At 51.8% G+C, this 17,186-nt stretch overlaps 1 protein-coding gene across 1 annotated transcript; it reads right to left on the bottom strand.

Moving 5' to 3' along the window:
- Nucleotides 1-12,973: 12,973 nt before the first annotated feature.
- On the bottom strand, nt 12,974-14,544 carry LOC133224109 (P2Y purinoceptor 1-like). Its single transcript, XM_061375366.1, has one exon. It carries the CDS (start codon nt 14,359-14,361, stop codon nt 13,348-13,350), a length of 1,014 nt encoding a protein of 337 aa, XP_061231350.1. The 5' UTR covers nt 14,362-14,544; the 3' UTR covers nt 12,974-13,347.
- Between the last annotated feature and the right edge of the window lie 2,642 nt (nt 14,545-17,186).

The following is a 17,186-nucleotide window of genomic DNA, read 5'->3' as shown; positions in this document are numbered from 1 at the left end:
AGGGAAATACACAGCCGCAGCCACTGCACACTATGCTCATGAAGTGGATGGTCCAACACCATCTGCTGGGATTGTCCCCATGCCTGCAAGCAGGGATGTCCTGCAGGACCTCCTGCCCTTACTCCCCAGCCTAATTACACCAGACCAGTAAGATGCAGCTAATTTTTAGGCAGAACAAACTGATTACTGGCTGCAGGGCAGCCCGAGCTGGCCCTGTCCCCACTTCACACCCAGGGCAGTGGAACTCTGCAGTCTGTGCTACCAGCGGTATCTCCGCTCTTGCCAGCCGTCACCAGAGAGGGTTTCCAGCCTGGTGCTGTTTTAGGAGAGCAGGACAGAACAGAGTGACCAGGTCTGGTGTTCCTGCTGAGTTCTTTGCCATGTCCACGAGATGCATGTAGTTCCTAGGGACTGTAACAGGAGGACAAGGGGTAATGGGTTAAAACTTAAACAGAAGAGATTCAGGTTAGAAATAAGCTCTTAACAGTGTGCTGAGGCACTGGCACAGGGTGCCCAGAGAAGCTGTGGCTGCCCCATCCCTGGCAGTGCTCAAGGCCAGGTTGGACACAGGGGCTTGGAGCAAGCTGCTCCAGTGGAAGGGGTCCCTGCCCGTGGCAGAGGCTGGAACTGGAGGAGCTTTAAGGTCCCTTCCAACCCAATCCAGTCTGTAATTCTATGCAGGGATGCAGGGCATGGTCCCACCAGCCCATGCTCGGGCGAGGGCAATGAGCGGAACCTCCCTGCACCATTGCCCCATGGACAGCTCTGGGGTCTGGGGCAATCAGCCAGGGTAGGAAGCAGAGCCCATAGCGTGCAGCCACTGCTTCTCATTCCTGGTCTCCTGAGCTTTTATGTAACTCTTATGTTTCGCTTTCAAAAATAGACACTTCATCGAGCCGTATGTTGCAGGAGATAGCATCTCCGACAAGGAATAAGCTCTTTCTTTTGACTGGGAATAAAACAAACCAGGAAAACAAATCAGCGAGCAGGCTTACATCCCTCTTCATCCACGCCGCCTCTCTCTGGAGAGGACAGGATGTTTAAGGCTTTAATTGCAGCGAAGGAGGATTGAATCGGATGGAACAAAAACTTTTTAACCATGAAGACAGTCAAACACCAGAACAGATTGCTTGGGGAGATTGTGGCAGCCCCATCACTGGAGGACGTTAAGGATAAGATAAGCAGATGTCTGCATGTCTGTGATAGCGCTCTGGACACAGCTGATGCTCTCCTGGAGCCCCTTCCAGCCCTGCCCTCAGCATTTCCATGGGCAGCACGTCCCACTGTAATGGTGAACCCTTTGTCACCCTGAACATTCCCACTTCCCACCTCCTTGCCGAGCCTCGTTAGTGAAAGTTGTTGACGAATTAAAAGCTCAGGCCCAGCATCCATCACCAGCAGCACAAGCTGTCGGTGCGCTGCTGCTCAACATCATAGCGCTTCCAGCCTCCTAAATCACTCGGCAAAGCCTGTGCTGAAGGAATGTGTCTGGTTCCTGTTCTCCGTGGTGTCGGTCACAGCCCTGCTAACAGGGATGCTGTCAAACCTCCGGACCCACAGCAGTGTGGGGCTGCATGCTAGGGGAGATGTGCTTCACCTGCTGTTGGTAGTGTTTTCAGCAATGACATCCCACCTTGAAGACAGGACACAGTGCTGCTGATTGAGCTCCTGCTGGTTCCATTACAGAGGAAGGAGATCTTACAGTGGTTTTCCTGCTTGCAGCAAGCACTGGGGCATGAACGAGACCAGACTCTGTCTTGTTGTGCAGGACAGTCCCTCCTGAGGCAGAGGGAAGTTTCATACTTTCCCACTGTTAAGGTCCCTCAGCTCAACCTTTGTCTCCCTCCCCAGCTTCACTGTGCTTGAGAAAGGTCAGGCTGGAGCCGCAGGATCAGGCCAGGGAAGATAATGTACTTTATCATTGATTTCCAGTGAGAAATTGCATTATGAGATTAAATGTCTCATTTTTATTGCATGGGGAGGCAGACAGAAAGCAAAGGCTCTGAAAATAAAACACAAGCCGGAGTGATGTGTTTCTGTTGTAAGGTGCTTGTGACTGGGAACAAATGTACCTTGTTTGCTCAGCCCTTTGGAGGTGAACTTTGAGAAGCTGCTTCCTTCAGAGGCTGGTAAACAAAGTCAGACCTCATCTGTGTTTCAACCAGTGCCTAATGAACGTGTCTAATTGCCCCACATCCACTAATTCCAGGCTGGCAGGGAATTTATTGAAAAGCTTTTCTAGTTTTAATGGCTTGAAATAAGCAAAGCTGCTGAGGCAAAAGATGCTAAATGGGGACCAGCAGCGTGGGTCTGAGTCAGTCCCACAGCCCAGTGTATGTGGGGAGAGGTGGGAGCTTCCCATCAGTGTCTGTGCCTGCACAGACAGCTCCTGGTGCCCCAGCAAAGGGGATGACATTGGTGGGACGTGCAGTACCGGCTGCTCTGCTTCTTTTGGGTATTTTTAAAGGCCAAATAGATGTTTCCTTTTGCCTCAGTAAAAGCATCAGCTATTCTGGCTTTATTGCCATTTAATACTGAGATAACAGCCTCGCGATTCCACGGGATATTTTTAAAGCAATGGATTAGTTAATTTCTAGAGAGGATTAGATACTGAGATATGAATAACAACCAGCTGCAGCCACCCAGAGGAGAGCAGGACTCCCAGCACTGCTCAGAGCAATCCCTCCTTTCCATGTAAGGGGACACAGCGATGTCCTCTTCTATGGACAGGGTCCCTGACCTGGACATAGTATTTGTTTCTGCCCCATCACTCCATAAGTACTCCCCTGCTAGCCAGAGCTCACTTGTCCTTGTCCTGCAGGCATGCTCAGGGTTACTGGAGGCTCAGGAGCATTGAGGTTTTCTCTTGGCTCTGGGATCTTCCTGCTCCTCCATCCCTGCCTCTCTGCTGCTCAGATGACTGCAGGTGCCTTGCTCTGTGTTGTAACCTGGAAGCTCAGCACGGGAATTAATGAAGCATTGGGTATAAACTGGTTGAAAATGCAGATTGTCTCCACCTGGTCACCATGGATGTGGCCGGCAGGTTTCAAACACCAGGGCAGGTGGACACAGCTCCACGTACCACTGGCTTCAACCACCTTATCTAGAGCCAGCCATGCTAAACCTTGGCCATACCTCCTGATACCCCATAGCCCATTAGTGAGCCTTCCCTAAGTGGGTCCTTGCAAGTGGCTGCACAGCCCCATCCTTCTCCCCCTCTTTCCCCAAGCAGCCTGCTCTGACAGCGGTTGTACACGAAGCAGACCTGGGCTGGAAATGCTGACAGTGCTCTTGACAGTTTATAGTCACAAACTCTATTTTCAGCCTAATAAGTTTTTTATATGCTTGGAAAGCTGTCAGTTGAACATCAGCCAGGCACAAAGTACCTGCCATAAAGTGCCTGGACCGCAACCAAACGGGAAAGGTGCTGCTCTACTTTAGCAAGATCTTGATCTCGGCTGCTTTATCTGGTTCATTTAATTGGTTTGAGCATCCTGGCTTTACTATTAAAATAATAATATAAAATAATAGTGCCCCTGCTTAATAATCTGTGGAAATATTCACTGAGAAGCTGTTAAATCCAAGCTGGCAACCTGTTTGGATTGGGAGGCTCTGTGGTGCTGCTGCTGGTGCTGGTCCTTGCAAGGAGTCCCTGGACCCCAGTGACAAAGGAGAGAGGCTTTGGGAATGTGTCTGGAGAAGGATCGCACTTCCTGATAAGGTTAACCTGGAGATGAGCTGCCTCGGCCATGACTGCAGGCTCCCATGGACACATGCCCACACCAAACCCTTGGCCAGGCACAGAGCAGGACCTGATCCGGCTCCCACCGTGGCACCGTCATGATGCTATAAATGACTTTCCTGCATCAGAGCCCGCGGGGTTGCCAGGAAGGTCAGGGGTGGGGGGGCAAAGGCTCTGGGAATGAATCACAAATATGTGAGGCTCTTTCCGAGGGTGCCCCGGTGGCATCTTCACCCCTGTCCTTCAAGGCAGCACCGCACTGCAGGGACAGGAAAGGGCTCCTGTGGGACACCCTGGGTGGGTGACGGGCTCTGTCATGCCGTGTGAGACATCATATCCCATGTGGCACCCGGTGAACACCATGGCCCCTGCGGGTGGCTTCAGAACTTAAGGGTCCTCCTTCATGGTCAGGTCCCTGTGGCACCCTCCTGCCCATAGGGCAGTGGGTCCCATTGCAGGGCACCACAGGCTGCCTGGGGCAGGAGGGAGCAGTGGTGGCTCCCAGCCCAGCGGGTGAGACCGGGCAGTGCAGCAGTCGGGGCGGTGAGCGGGTGGTGCGGGAGCTGCGGCAGCGCTGTCTGCACCCCATCCCTCTGCTGCTTCCCAGGCAGTTTACAGCAAATGGCCCATTTCAATGCTAAAAATAACCCGGTAGGAAACAAACTGGCCCCAGCACTCCATCTGGGGAAAAGTGCATTTACTGGTAAAACTCAAGACGTCCTTTCCTGTTCTGCCTCTGAAGCCCAGGGAACCGGTGCTGAGCTGCTGACTGAGCTTCCCAGCCAGGCACCAGCTTATTTCAATGCGGTGTTTGATCCCACCAAGATGCATTTTTCTTTCCCTGCTACTGATGCTCCACAGGCTGCTCCCAGCAGCCAGATCCCACTGGCCAGAAGTGGTCCTGGCTTTGGGGCCATGAGCGATTTCCCAGCTGATGGAGCTGTGGATTGCCCTGTGTAAACACTCCCAACCACATCATGCCTGAGAGCACAGCAGGTTCTGGGTGGGCAACGAATAGAGGAAAATGAAAACACTTGTTTTCTCCTGCAGTGAAAGCGCAGTGTTGGGGATGTATTTCTGCCTCCACCCCGAGCTGGCAGATTTTACTAAGTCTTATATGCAGAGCCTTTCCAGCTGCTTCCCTCCAGGCTTTTCTTTGGAAGGATTAAGTGGGGAGATGAGATGCATCCTCTCTGAACTGCGGATACAAAGATGTTCCTGTGTGCCTGGACCAGCTCTTTGTCCTTTATTCCAGCCCTGGCCCTTTCTTTCCAGCCACGCTCAGGCGCTGTGCTGTGTCCCTGGGGCAGAGCAAATGGCAGCACAGGAATCACAGCTGTTCCAGGCATCAGGATGCCAGATCTGCCATGAATCAGGCACAGGGAATCGAATTAACACGGGGCTGTTCTGGAGGCAGGCGAAGCACCTGAGCTAAATGGGAACATGAACAGGAGGCTCCTCTGGGTTCTGAAATACGTAGCTAAGGCTGAGGTCTCCTTGCCTGTCTCTTGGGGTAGGAGCCGAGGTGCTGAGCTGTGGGGAGTGAAGGTGATAAGATTTGCATGACAAAGAGTTTGGGAAGGCGCTTTGAGTCCTTGGTGCTTGACAAGCCCTGGAGTGATGGGTTGGAACATCGAAGGAGAAGGAAGGTAAAGAAGCAAGGCTTGGGAGGATGGGCCAGGATGTAGTTGTGTCGGGAATCTCAGCTGGGGAGCAGAGGATGTGGGGGTTAGGAGAGGGTCTGCAGCATTGTGATTGGACTATTTACCTGGAGGTGTTACAGGGGCCAATGAGACTGAACTTTGTATGGATATGTAGGTTGGGAAGTGCGGAACAAGGGGATAAAAAGGGCTTGGTGGTAATAAACGAGGATTTGAGTCTCTGCATCAGCTTGTGTCGTGAGATGCCAAAAATGGTGCCCACCACTATCAACTATCATGTTGATGCTCTGGGCATCAAAAGCCAATCCATCTGATATTCACACCCCAGAGGTTTGGGACAAAATTGGCGTTAATATGTGGGACTGTGCTACAAACAGTGATGAAGTTGATGCCAATTTACTGAGCCCGTGCTGAGTTATGTCTGAAACTCTGAGACTTCCTGCCGGCTCATAAGCCCAGGGGGCAGAAACGGAACCTTCAGCTCCCTCACCTTCGCCCTCACTGCCACAGAAAATCAGCCTGCTGGTGGTGCTCGTGTGGCTCTGCTGCCTGATAGTTCTGATGCTGACCTGGATGGTCCTTTGGACCCAGGGCCTGTGGATCCAGAAAAGGAGCATGATTTATATCCCCCAGATCCTTATGACAAATGGGCAGCTGTAAAGGGATAAGCGAGATGGGTGGGAGATGCAGATGTATTGAGTGCTTTCCCGGAGGTGTGTGTGTCAGATCAGGACCCGCAGTGGGAAGGTCTCTCGTATGCTCCTATCAAAGATATCAGGTGAACGATGATGAACCATGGATTTGGCGCCCCATATACACCTCATTTGATACAGTCTATCTGTGATACGCATGTATTTATCCCAAATGATTTCAAAATGTTGTTTCGTTTGGTAATGACGGACATGCAATATACTATGTGGGAATCAAAAATGAGGCAGCCCGCAGGCACCCAGGCTGCTGAGAACTTCGCATTGAGGGCACAAGACCCTCTGCAAGTGGTTACTGCTGATGTATTACTGGGTCAAGCTGATTTTGGCACTGATGCTATGCAAGCTCGGATTTGCCAGGTGGGCTTGCAGCAAGTTAAACAACTGGCACTGCGAGCTTTGAAAACTGCCCCTGATGCTGGTAAACAGAGACAGCTTTTCTCCGATCAAACAAGAGGCAAATGAAGGGTTTATGAAGTTTTTAGACTGCCTTAATGAGGCTCTGGAGAAACAGATCAATAATGAGAAAGCACGTGGATATATATTCAAACAACTTGCTATTGAGAATGCTACCCCTGACTGCCAGAAAGTACTGGGGCCATTACGAGATCCGAGCAGAGATGGGATGTTAAATGCTTGTAGGAATGTCGGGTCCGGACAACATGACCTGTCTCTGATTGCGGAAGCATTCACAGCATTGTCGGCTAAGTCACAGCAGTGCTTTTTGTACCGTCAGTGCGGCCATTTGAGAAAAGACTGTCCAAAAAGAAAAGCAAATAATAAAAGGGGAGCACCTGGAATTTGCTGGTGCTGTCGTAAAGACCATCATTATGTAAGTCATTGCCGGGGGAAAAGCGACCCGGATGGCCAGCCTTTAACTTTATTGGGAAGCATCCAACAAATCACCCCTCCGAATGGCCCCCTCAGGGAGCTGCCAGGGTTTGCAGACCAGCACAAGTGGTGGTGCTGGAGTGGAGCTGGCCACCTCGGGAGAGAGAACGATTCAAGACACAACAGTTGTGCTTATTCCAACAGGCACATATGGCCCATTCGGGCATGGAAAGGCAGCGCTGTTAGTGGGACAATCCCCTACAGCGATGAGGGGTCATAGATGCTGACTTCGAAGGAGAAATTAAAACAATGATGTGGACTCCATTGCCACCATGTACTACACCAGCAGGAAGCCGGATCACACAATTCATATATTTTTCACCCCAGTTACCTGATGCTGTCCACACTGTGCAGGGCTCAGAGTGTTTTAACTCCACAGGGATACCTGGAATGTATTGGACTCAACAATTAACTCTGGACCAACCCCAGTTGTCCTGCACTTTAAAATCAAGGGGGACAAACATTACTTTGCAAGGAATTGTTGATAGTGCAGCGGATGTTACAGTCATTTCTGCATCACGATGACCTGATCATTGGCCTTTAATGGATGCTCATGCCTCATTAGCAGGAATTGGTGGTCGAGCCTCAGCCAGCAGAGCAGGACAACTTGAGACAGTATAATAATGCAGCTGCTAATGAGAATTCTAATGCTACTTCAAATGCAAGAAAGGAATGTGCACCTAAGTGGAATAAACTGTCTGATACCAGAATAATTGAAAAGGCAATGAAACTTACTGCAGGAGTGAAAGACAGGCAGGTAAACCATTCTGATTCAGGCCCACCACCAAGGCCTCAGAGCTCATTCCCAAACTCTCTTTCATGCAAATCTTATCAACTTCAGTCCCCACACTGAGCAGAGGCACAAGATGATGCTCATTTGGGTATCCCCCCAGGCCACCTCCACACAGGGCCAGGTGACAGACTCAAGCTGTTTTGGGTTTCTGGCTTGGGAAATGCATGTGAGTGGTCCCCTTTATGCAGGAGTATGGAGGAGGCCTTCACAACCAAATAAAGCTTCATTCAGTGAGATTGTTTGGCTCTCTGCATAACCACCACTACCAAACCTGCCCCTGAGCACTCCTTCATGCCAGCAGTTTCCCGTTGCCATGGGACCTTCTCACCCTCAAAAGCCTGGACCGGAGCACAGAGGTGCTGCAGGCTGGTCTGGGATGGTAAGAGCTGACTGGGAGCTGTGGTGTGCAGTTCTCCCCATCTCTGCGGAGCAGCACCTCCGCATCAGAGCAAAGGCAGCTAGGATGGAGTTAATCTGTCTCCTGTCCTTGGATGTCCTCTGCATGAAGCAGCCTCCCCAAGGAGGAGCTGTGTTGCCACTGAGAAGCCTGGGAGCTTTCTGATCCTCCTTAGGGTAAACTTCTTGCCCATGAACCCAAACAAGCAGAAGAATTTCACGCTGGCTGGGCTGTGCCCTGGCATGAAGGGCTCTTCAGGGAGCCAGATCTGACCTGAGCATCTCCTGCTTGGGGCAGAGAGAGGTGTTGGGTGAAATTCAAACTGGACTCTCCTCCCCAGTGCTAAGAAGGCAGTGCAGGTCGAGGTGCACAGAGCATCTCCTGGGGTTTCTTGCTGCCCTTCGAGTGATGAGCAAGGGGCACGGAGGGCTTTGCTGATGGGGGGTATTTAGAGGGATGGTCTGAAAGGTGGCACCTCTCCATGAAGCCCGGGCTCAGCAGGCCCTCAGGACACAGCCCTGTCTGCAGGGTGCAGCCGCAGTCGCTCTGTAGCGCACATACAAATGTGTGTTTCAGCTGCAAGCTGCGCAGTGCTGCTGCCGCCGGGCTGCAAGTGCATTCCTGAGCTCTTGCCCTCCTCAGGTCCCACGCTACACGGCATCACCTATTTATAACTGCATGCACTGCAGGAGTAATATTAGACTGATGGCCTCACACAGTCACGCTAAATGTTATTCTATTTATGTGATTTGCTCTTCTTCACAAGCTGTTGGGCTCCCGGATGCCAAAACATATGCATAGCATAGACAAAGACTCGGATTTTTCTCTTCTATTAAAACCTTTACCAACTGCACCCAGTCCCAAGTATATTTACCAGTGTTTCCCAGGTCACCTGGAGTAATTGCATCTACTATTCCTGCCCCAGTCTGATCGATATCCTTGGTCAATAAGATAACGTGTCAGGTCTGCTGTCCCTGTAGCCAAAGGTACTTTAGCAATGAAATTGTTTTGTGGAAGAAATACATGCCTCTCACTGAACCTGAGGATGCTGTGACCTCTCATTAGTGACCTGAGTGACTCATCCCTTTGTGTGTGCGCATTGCAGCCTCCCACCACACTGTAAAAGATGCACCACAAAGTCCTGCTGCCTGGTGCAACATGGAGCTGGGACCTACGGGAGCCTCTGCTCATGCTGCTTCTCCTCAGGGTTCACACGTGGTCTTCATGCCTCTGCTGGGGCTGGGGGCTCTCACGCTATGGAGATGCCCTGTTCGCACAGCGGGGACCCTGGGCACCATCTCTGTCCCATTTTCCATGGAAATCTCTGACACAAATGCAGAAGCCCATGTTTTCAGCACACCCAGGCTTGTTTAGCAAACAGGGGTTTACTGGCCACAGCACCCCACCTGAAGTGAGGTGGGCAGCTCACTCAGAGCCAGATTTCAGCCAGAGGCCATGTGTCACATTCTGCATTCACTGTGGAGGCAAGTCCTCTCACTCCACTCGTACCTCTGCAGCCAGCAGCTGAACTCATGGCATCCCTATGGTTCCTGTGGCATTCACTGCTCACTCCTGCTCCCCACCACTTGCACACAGGAGCATCTCGGTGCCTCGTTTTGCTGGGTGCCTCTGGAAACAGAGACCCTGGAAACACAAAGTGTTTAGTCCCCTTTTAGAAACGTGTGCAAAGTGAAATAAAGAATCAAACAGGGTTGAGCCCTACACATTTAGATGCTGTTGATAGCAATACATTCCTCTTGTAAAGCATTTTGCATGCCAAGAAAAACAGGTTTAGAGAAGGAAAGTGGTTGTACATCTGCATCTGTACATGTGCCTGTTAATTCTGCCTGAATGGCTTCCCTGGGCTGTCAGCTCTAAAGTTCTCTTTAACATAACAAATCTTGACTGTGCAACAAATCCTTAACCGAAAGGGGTTGATTTAATGAAGCAAGAAATGCTGCCAAATTTCCAAGCTTGATCCCAACCCCATTAATTTCAGCAGAATTCCCATCGTGTTCAGTTTGCTGGCTGGGTCCAATCTGGGTAGAGGAGTTAAAAATCTGCTTTCAGGCTGATTCTGCAGATAAGATCATTGCTCTGCTTCTCTGTGCCAGAGAGGCTAGGGGGAAAGCAGATGATGGTACAGGTGGGATTCATTTCACTTGATTTTAGGCATCTTCAAGTCCAGCAACAGAGAGACAAAGGAGGGAAAGCAGAACATTCAGCTCATCATAAGCCATAAGCTTGAAAGAGATAAAACCCATTTATTTCTTCCTACAGAACCATTTCACCCCATGAGGATGTGCAGCTCATGTAAAGGAATGGGGCAGTGCTGGGAGGTGTCTGCAGCAAAGGGGAAAGGGCCTTGTTCAAAGTCACCTGTGAGCAAGTGAGTGTTGACCCAGGTGCTGCTGCTGCCCACTCAGGTCTTCTCCCTGTGCTTGTGCCACCGAGGAACCAAGGATAATGCCTGCATCAGGATGCAACCGTGGCACAGCAACTCCGGTGGACACCGACCCCCTCCCTGTGTGCATGGCCCTGCCAATGGCTGGCAGAGATGCTGGGAGAAGGGGAAGGGGGAATATGGCATCTCCACACCTTCCTTGTCCCCTTACCCACTCCCAAACCTGTGTTATGTCCTCTTCTCCCAATGCCCGAGTTCTGACTGGCACAGAGCAAGAGCTGCCCATGCTGGTTGCTCCTGGGACAATCCCTCCCCTCTGGTCCCAGGGGATATAGAGCACCAGGGAGGTTTTGAGGTGCCCACGTTTGGGGCAGGTCCCCAGCGGTGACCACACACCCGCAGCATCCCACAGAGAGCAGTGGCTGCTCTTTGCAAGGGAAGGAGCCTCCTTTGTCACAAGGGCTGGAGGAAGGAGGGCTGCTTTGCTGCTCCATCACCAGCTGCAAAGCTGGCCATGCAGGCTCATGTGCCAGTGATTGGACCTTAATTACACATACAGATAATAAAGGGAAAGAGCTCAGCCCTTCAGTTCATGGGGAAAAACAGCATTGTTTGAGAATTGAGGGGTCTGCAAAGCAAGATATACAAAACCCCTCCAATATCTCAGCGGCATCAGCAGAACGTGCAGCTCCTTAATGGCTTTTGCTGATTTGACAGATGCAGGACACAGAAAACAGGGCAGATTTATGACTACAACTCTCTCTGAGGCTCAGAGATGGTTCTTAAGGATACAGATCCTTAAATCATCGTTAACAGTGACAGGAGGGGGCAGTGGAGAAGACACAGTTGAGCACAGCAATGCAGGGGTGAGAGCGAAAGTTTGCTGGTGCTTTCTACCTGCCGCTTCCTCCCTGGGGTGCAGTGATGCTTTACTTCAATCAATCATGCACAAGGTTGGGTGCAGTGACAGGGTGCTGCAGCTCCTATGGGATGTGGGCAGCCAAAGCCAGTTCTGTGGGGAACTGTCGCATCTTGGATGGGCTCCATGTGTGAAGGTGGAAAAGCTGGACAGCTTTCAGAGACACGGGTATTTCTCCAGGAAAGGAAGAGCTCAGAGCTCTGGAGAAGCCCAGATCTGGGGAGTGTGTGCAAGGAGCACATCTGAACCTGATGTCCCAGAGAGCCTCCCTACTGCAGAGACAGAAGAACATCTCATTTGGGAATTTCAGCTTTGTCTTTGGGTTTCTTCTGGATGAGGTTGGAGCTGAAAGCTTCCAAGGTTTTGCAGTGACCCTGAGCAGACTCTGAGGACCTACCTGCATGCACGCCTGGCCCAGCATTGCTCCCCATCTGCAGAGCCCTGGGAACCCCGTCCCTGCTCCCACCAGTGGGCTGGCTGTTCTCTGTGCTTTGCAAGAAGCCAGACAACTCACAACAGGAAGCCTTTAGGTGTTTATTTGCACTTTAGACATATTAACTGCATCTGAAAGCGAGCTGCGGCTCCCTCTGCGCAGCAGCGAGGGTGGGTGTGTGCAAAGAGCAGCTGACTGTGATAAATACCGGGTTTTGGTTCAAAGAGCGCAGTGTCTGTGGGTTGGCCCTTTCCCACAAGAGGCTGATTTAGACTCTCAATCTACTTCCTTCAGCCGAGCTGCAAGGGCTGCTGCTGCTGCAAATCTCATTGCTCCCTTCACAAGGACCAAAGCACCCAAGATGCTCATCAACATCAAGAGCAAAAACTAAACCGCTGCTCAGTAGCCTCTGCTCCCCTGAAGCAGAGATCCCATGGCAATAAATGGATTGCTCTCACCATTGAATCCTCCCTTCACAAGCCTTCAAACCCATGTTGCTTCTCTTTCGTTTGCATGTCTAACTTTGACATGTCTAACCCCGTTGCAAAGCTGGATGGAGTCAGATGCAAGCACCCACCTGAAGATTTCAAAGTCTCTTGGGATGTTGCCCATTGAAAGCAGCGGTTCAGGCTACTGCAGTCATTTGCCTTGCAAAATATATACCCCAACCCAACCAACAGCCTCCAGAAGCTTCAAAATGCCAATTTGCTGCTGTCTGCTGGGTGCTTTTCCAAAAGGGAGTGAGTAATGCTAAAGCTCTTTTTTTTCCTCCTGCAAAGGAGGTGGGCAGTAGAGGATCACACAGATCCCGAAGCAGCTCAGTCACCCAGTCACTAACTCAGGAACTGGCAGAGCTTAGTCATCTGTTTAAAACTTGATATTGTAATGACTATTTCCACCTCCAAAGCATTGCCCCCCCCCAACACCCTCCCAAATCATCTCTCGGCTGTTGTCCAACACAGGTAGATAGTTACTGGTACCTCTCCTTAGGTGAAGGAGGGAATCCTGTCTCAAACCCATGCCCATTCACCCCCATCTCACTCACTGAGAGCTCAGCAGGTGGCTGCAGAACCAGGGAGATGTTGACCAGCTCACACTGCTGCATTAGAGGCTGCTCTGAGAAATGTTTCAAGTCTGGAGTAAACACAGTGTTCATTTCTTGCCATCTCCGAGCACACTGTTAGGCTGAATGGTTGGGTTGAGTAGCTTTGCTCTAAAATAGAGCCTCAGTTTCCTCTGTGATGCCAGCAGTCCTGTCTATCCCTTGTGTGAGACTGGAGCCAGTGATGCTGCAGTTACCAGCTCTCTGCAAAGCAGGGATCAGGGTGAGGAGATGACTCCCAAGAAGGGGTCAAGTGCAAACAGAAGTGGTGCATCCTATGGAAAGGGTGTTGGGTACCTCAGAGCTCATCAGCAGCCTCCTCCTTACAAAGAATGGTGCTCATATGCTTCTCATCTTCCTGGCAAGAGGTTTTCCTTGTTTGGAAGAGGGTCCTCACGCGTGACATGCAGGCTTCACTGGTCATCACGTAGAGCAGGGGGTTGAGGGCACTGTTGAAGCTGGCCAGGCCCCGGGTCACCTGGTAAGAAAGGTAGATATTCTTTACAGCCTGCGTGCAGGACCCTTGCAGCTGCCAGCCTCGAGACAACAAGTTGAGGTTTCTGAAGATGTGGTAGGGGAGGAAGCAGATGGAGAAGAGGATCGTGACAAGAATCACCAAACTGATGCTTCTTCTCCTGAGGCTGGGGTTCACAGTGTCATTCCTGCAGAGCACCACCACCACGTGGCAGTAGCATCCGATGATGATAAGGAACGGGATGACGAACCCAGTCACGGTGATGGTCATGGTGTATGGCAAGTAAACACCCAGGTACTCGTGTTCCGTTGTGTCGTGGCACCGTGTCCCCGTGTCATCCATCTTGTTGAAGGCAAAATCTGGAGCTACCTGTGCGATGACCCACACCCAGACCATTGCACTGAGCCACACTGAAGGGGTTGTCCCATAGCACCAGCCCCGTGCCTTCAGCGGATGCACGATGCCCAGGTAGCGGTGGATGCTGATGCAGGTGAGGAAGCCGATGCTGGTGTAGAGGTTGAGGTGGAAAAGGCCACAGGTGATCCGGCACCAGCCCTGCCCGAAGAGCCACACTCTGCCCTGCAGGTAGTAGCTGACGAGGAAGGGCAGCGTGCTCACGTACAGCAGGTCAGCCAAGCCCAGGTTGCCCACCAACACGTCGAGGGGCTGTTGGGCGCCGCGCCGGGCCCTGGTGCAGAGGTGCCACAGCCCCAGCCCGTTCCCCACCAGCCCCAGGGCAATCACCACCAGGTAGGCGGTGGGCAGGAAGCGCTGGGTGAAGCCGGTATCCACGGAGCACAGGGTGCCATTGCCGGGCCACCGGGGGGGAGCCTCCATGGCCGTCGGGCGCTGCTGCGGGCTGGCCGCTCCCGGGTCGAGATGCCGGGGCCAAGCGGAGCCCGTTGCCCTGGGCGGAGCGGCCCCGGCGTGCCCGGTGCGGGATGGGGCTGTCCCGCTCCTTCCGGGCCCGCTCCGTGGCGCAGGGCTCAGCCCCGGCGCACGGGGACGATGCGGTGAGAGCCGCCCTAACCCAGAGCTCCTGCTGCGCCCTCGGGAGATGCTGGGAGCCAGGGAGCGCAGGGCTGCGGCTGCTCGGGCTGCAGCGCCCGGAGGCAGCGGGAGGAAGGGAGCGGGGAAGGGGCAGAGCGGCTGTGGCTCGCAGCGGGTGGGAGCTGTGTGCTGCGGGCAGCAGGGCTCTCAGTCAGCCTGCTTCTGGTCTGTCCCGCTCGGGGTGAGCAGAACCCCCCCCATTCCGCCAGACCAGGGCTGGAAGCCTGCACCCCTCCTTTTGAGACAGGGGAATCCTAAGATTTAAAGCCTGTTGCTGGGCGGGTAATTAGTTCGCATTATTAATGTAATTAGTGATAGTATACCTTAATCGCATTGTTAGTGCAACCTAAGGGTTAACAAAGCACGGGACTTAATGCTTGCGAAGCGTTAGGTACATCTTGAGATAGGATCAGCCAATCCGGGGGGAGACTGAGCAGAGCAAAAGAAGAGAACAGCTGGAAACCAGCTTTGTGGTCTGGGCACGATCCAGGAGCAACTGAGCCCGGGTGAGGCCAAAAGGTTACTTGCGGTGATGAAGAGGAGCCCTTGGCCTTCATCCCCACGACCCCCTACGACCACCACCAAAAAGTGCTGCGCAAGCACAGTGGGAGGAGCTTATGGAGATAGTAATTATCATAAGTGGGGACAGGTTATGAATATGCATAGGCGATCTCATGAATATGTAACCACAATGCTATATACGTTTGGAGGACGGGTGGCTACAGCGCGCACGACTTTGGTGTGATACCCCGTGCTGCCCAGTGCTGAATAAACATACCTACTTTACAACCCGTATTGGATGGTTGGTTGTAAAGCCCGTTCCCCACACATCAATTTCTCACTGGAGCTGTTGGAGGCACGCACGCAGCAGCATGGTTCACCTCTCCTGCCTGCCTTGTGTGTTTAAGCTGTTTGCTTGCCCCATATTTCACTCACAGTAGAGGTGATACCGCCCTCATCCATATCAGGATGCTCGCCTCGGGTACCAGCTCCTTGCATGCTGTAGTGTGAAAGAGAGCACAGGGCTGGGATGGCTCCTGCAGGTAACCTAAGCAATAGGCAACCAATTCAAGTCTCTTCACCAACAGCAGAACAAAGCGGAGTTTTTAGTGAGCACTGCACTGTGCTCAGGGAGGTATCTGAAAATGTTTAGCTTTATCCAGGGTCTCATCCAGCCCTTTCTCAACCAACTCCAGGCATTTAAAAATCATCAGTGAGGAGGAATGGCTTGGAAAAACCCATTCTGATGCACACTGTTCGCTCATGCAGCAGTGCATGGTTTCTCCTTCAGCTGCTGTGCCTTCTTGCACTGAAATGAGCTGTGATGTGTTGCTCACTGGTGGTTCAGGGATATGGCTGTCAAATTACATGCCGTTTATGTGTGCAGATTTGGCAGCTTGCCTCGAGGACAGGGGTGAGTTCTCTTCTGGTTTGGGGTTTTTTTCTCTTTAAGGTGACCATGATCATCTGGGGACGGCAGGGTATTTATCTGCTGCCCCACAAGAGCAGGCAAAGGCCAGGTTCCGCTGCGTCAGAGGCTGCAATAACTACGTGTTTCCAGGGTAGCAGAGCTTTAGAGAGAACAGCAAATATTGTGAGACTGGCAATCAAATTGCAAGAGCTGATTTTCCTGCATTCTTAGGGAAAAAAAAGAACTCTGATTTATTTGGATTCATTAATTCATTATTTAGATGTTTTCTGCTTAGTGAATCAGGGAGAAATGACATTTTGGATAAAAGGAAAAAAAGGAAATTACAGCAGAGGTGTGTTGAGTCATTTCAGTTTGAGATGAGAATTACAGGTTGCTGCTTCAAAAACAACCTTTTGGTTTTTACCGTCACCCAGAGGTGGCTGGGCAGGGTTTAGACAGGAGCTGGCTTAAACCCACGTTTTTCAGTGCACAGAATGCATCTTACTCATGTCAGCCCAGGAACACTGTGGTGTTAAAGTCTACCCGCACCTTGTGTCACCGCGCTTTTGGCACAGCCTTTGCAGAGGTGAGAAGTTAACAGAAGCTGCAGACCAGGCCACTTTCACCCTGTGATTTGTTGCCTGCCAAATACATATCTCCTGTATTAAACTGAATTAATCATGTGTGTTCGGGCAGAGCATCAGATATCTCAGTAGATAATTCTCTTTGTAAGCAAGCTCATGTGTTTTACTGCATGAGCAGTGGGATATTTTTTCTTCCCCCACCCCATTCCCAAGAGGTGACTGAAAAGCATCCTTGACTTTCATTTCATTTTCAGCACTTGCAGGGGCTGGGGGAGCACGTGAGTGGTTGCCTTGGCCTTGATGCCTTTCCTGCTGCTTATGGGGAGGCTTTCCCTTGGCAGAAGAGGGGAGCTCCCACTGCCATTCAGCCTTTTGCCCCTGCACCCCCAAATCTGCCCTGGGCTGGTGTTGGCTTGGGTCAGGATGGTGATGGTGGCGGCATGATCCCAGGGAAATCCTGGTCCAGGGTGAGTGCAGGAGGTGTGGGGCTGGTGGGAGGACGGATGAGTCATAGGGAATTTGGGCTTTGGGTCTGGGGAGGCTGAGAAGACACATGGCCTGGTCTGTGTGTAATACAAACAGTGCCATGCCATGCCATGCTCTCCTGTGCATCCCAG

Source organism: Neopsephotus bourkii, unplaced genomic scaffold (assembly GCF_033783945.1).
Source record: "Neopsephotus bourkii isolate Nb327-2 ecotype Australia unplaced genomic scaffold, CSIRO-AGI_Nbou_v1 NB_1663, whole genome shotgun sequence".
Classification (NCBI taxonomy): domain Eukaryota; kingdom Metazoa; phylum Chordata; class Aves; order Psittaciformes; family Psittacidae; genus Neopsephotus; species Neopsephotus bourkii.
The sequence above is the reverse complement of the archived record's forward strand: the minus strand, read 5'-3'. Positions and strand labels throughout refer to the sequence as shown.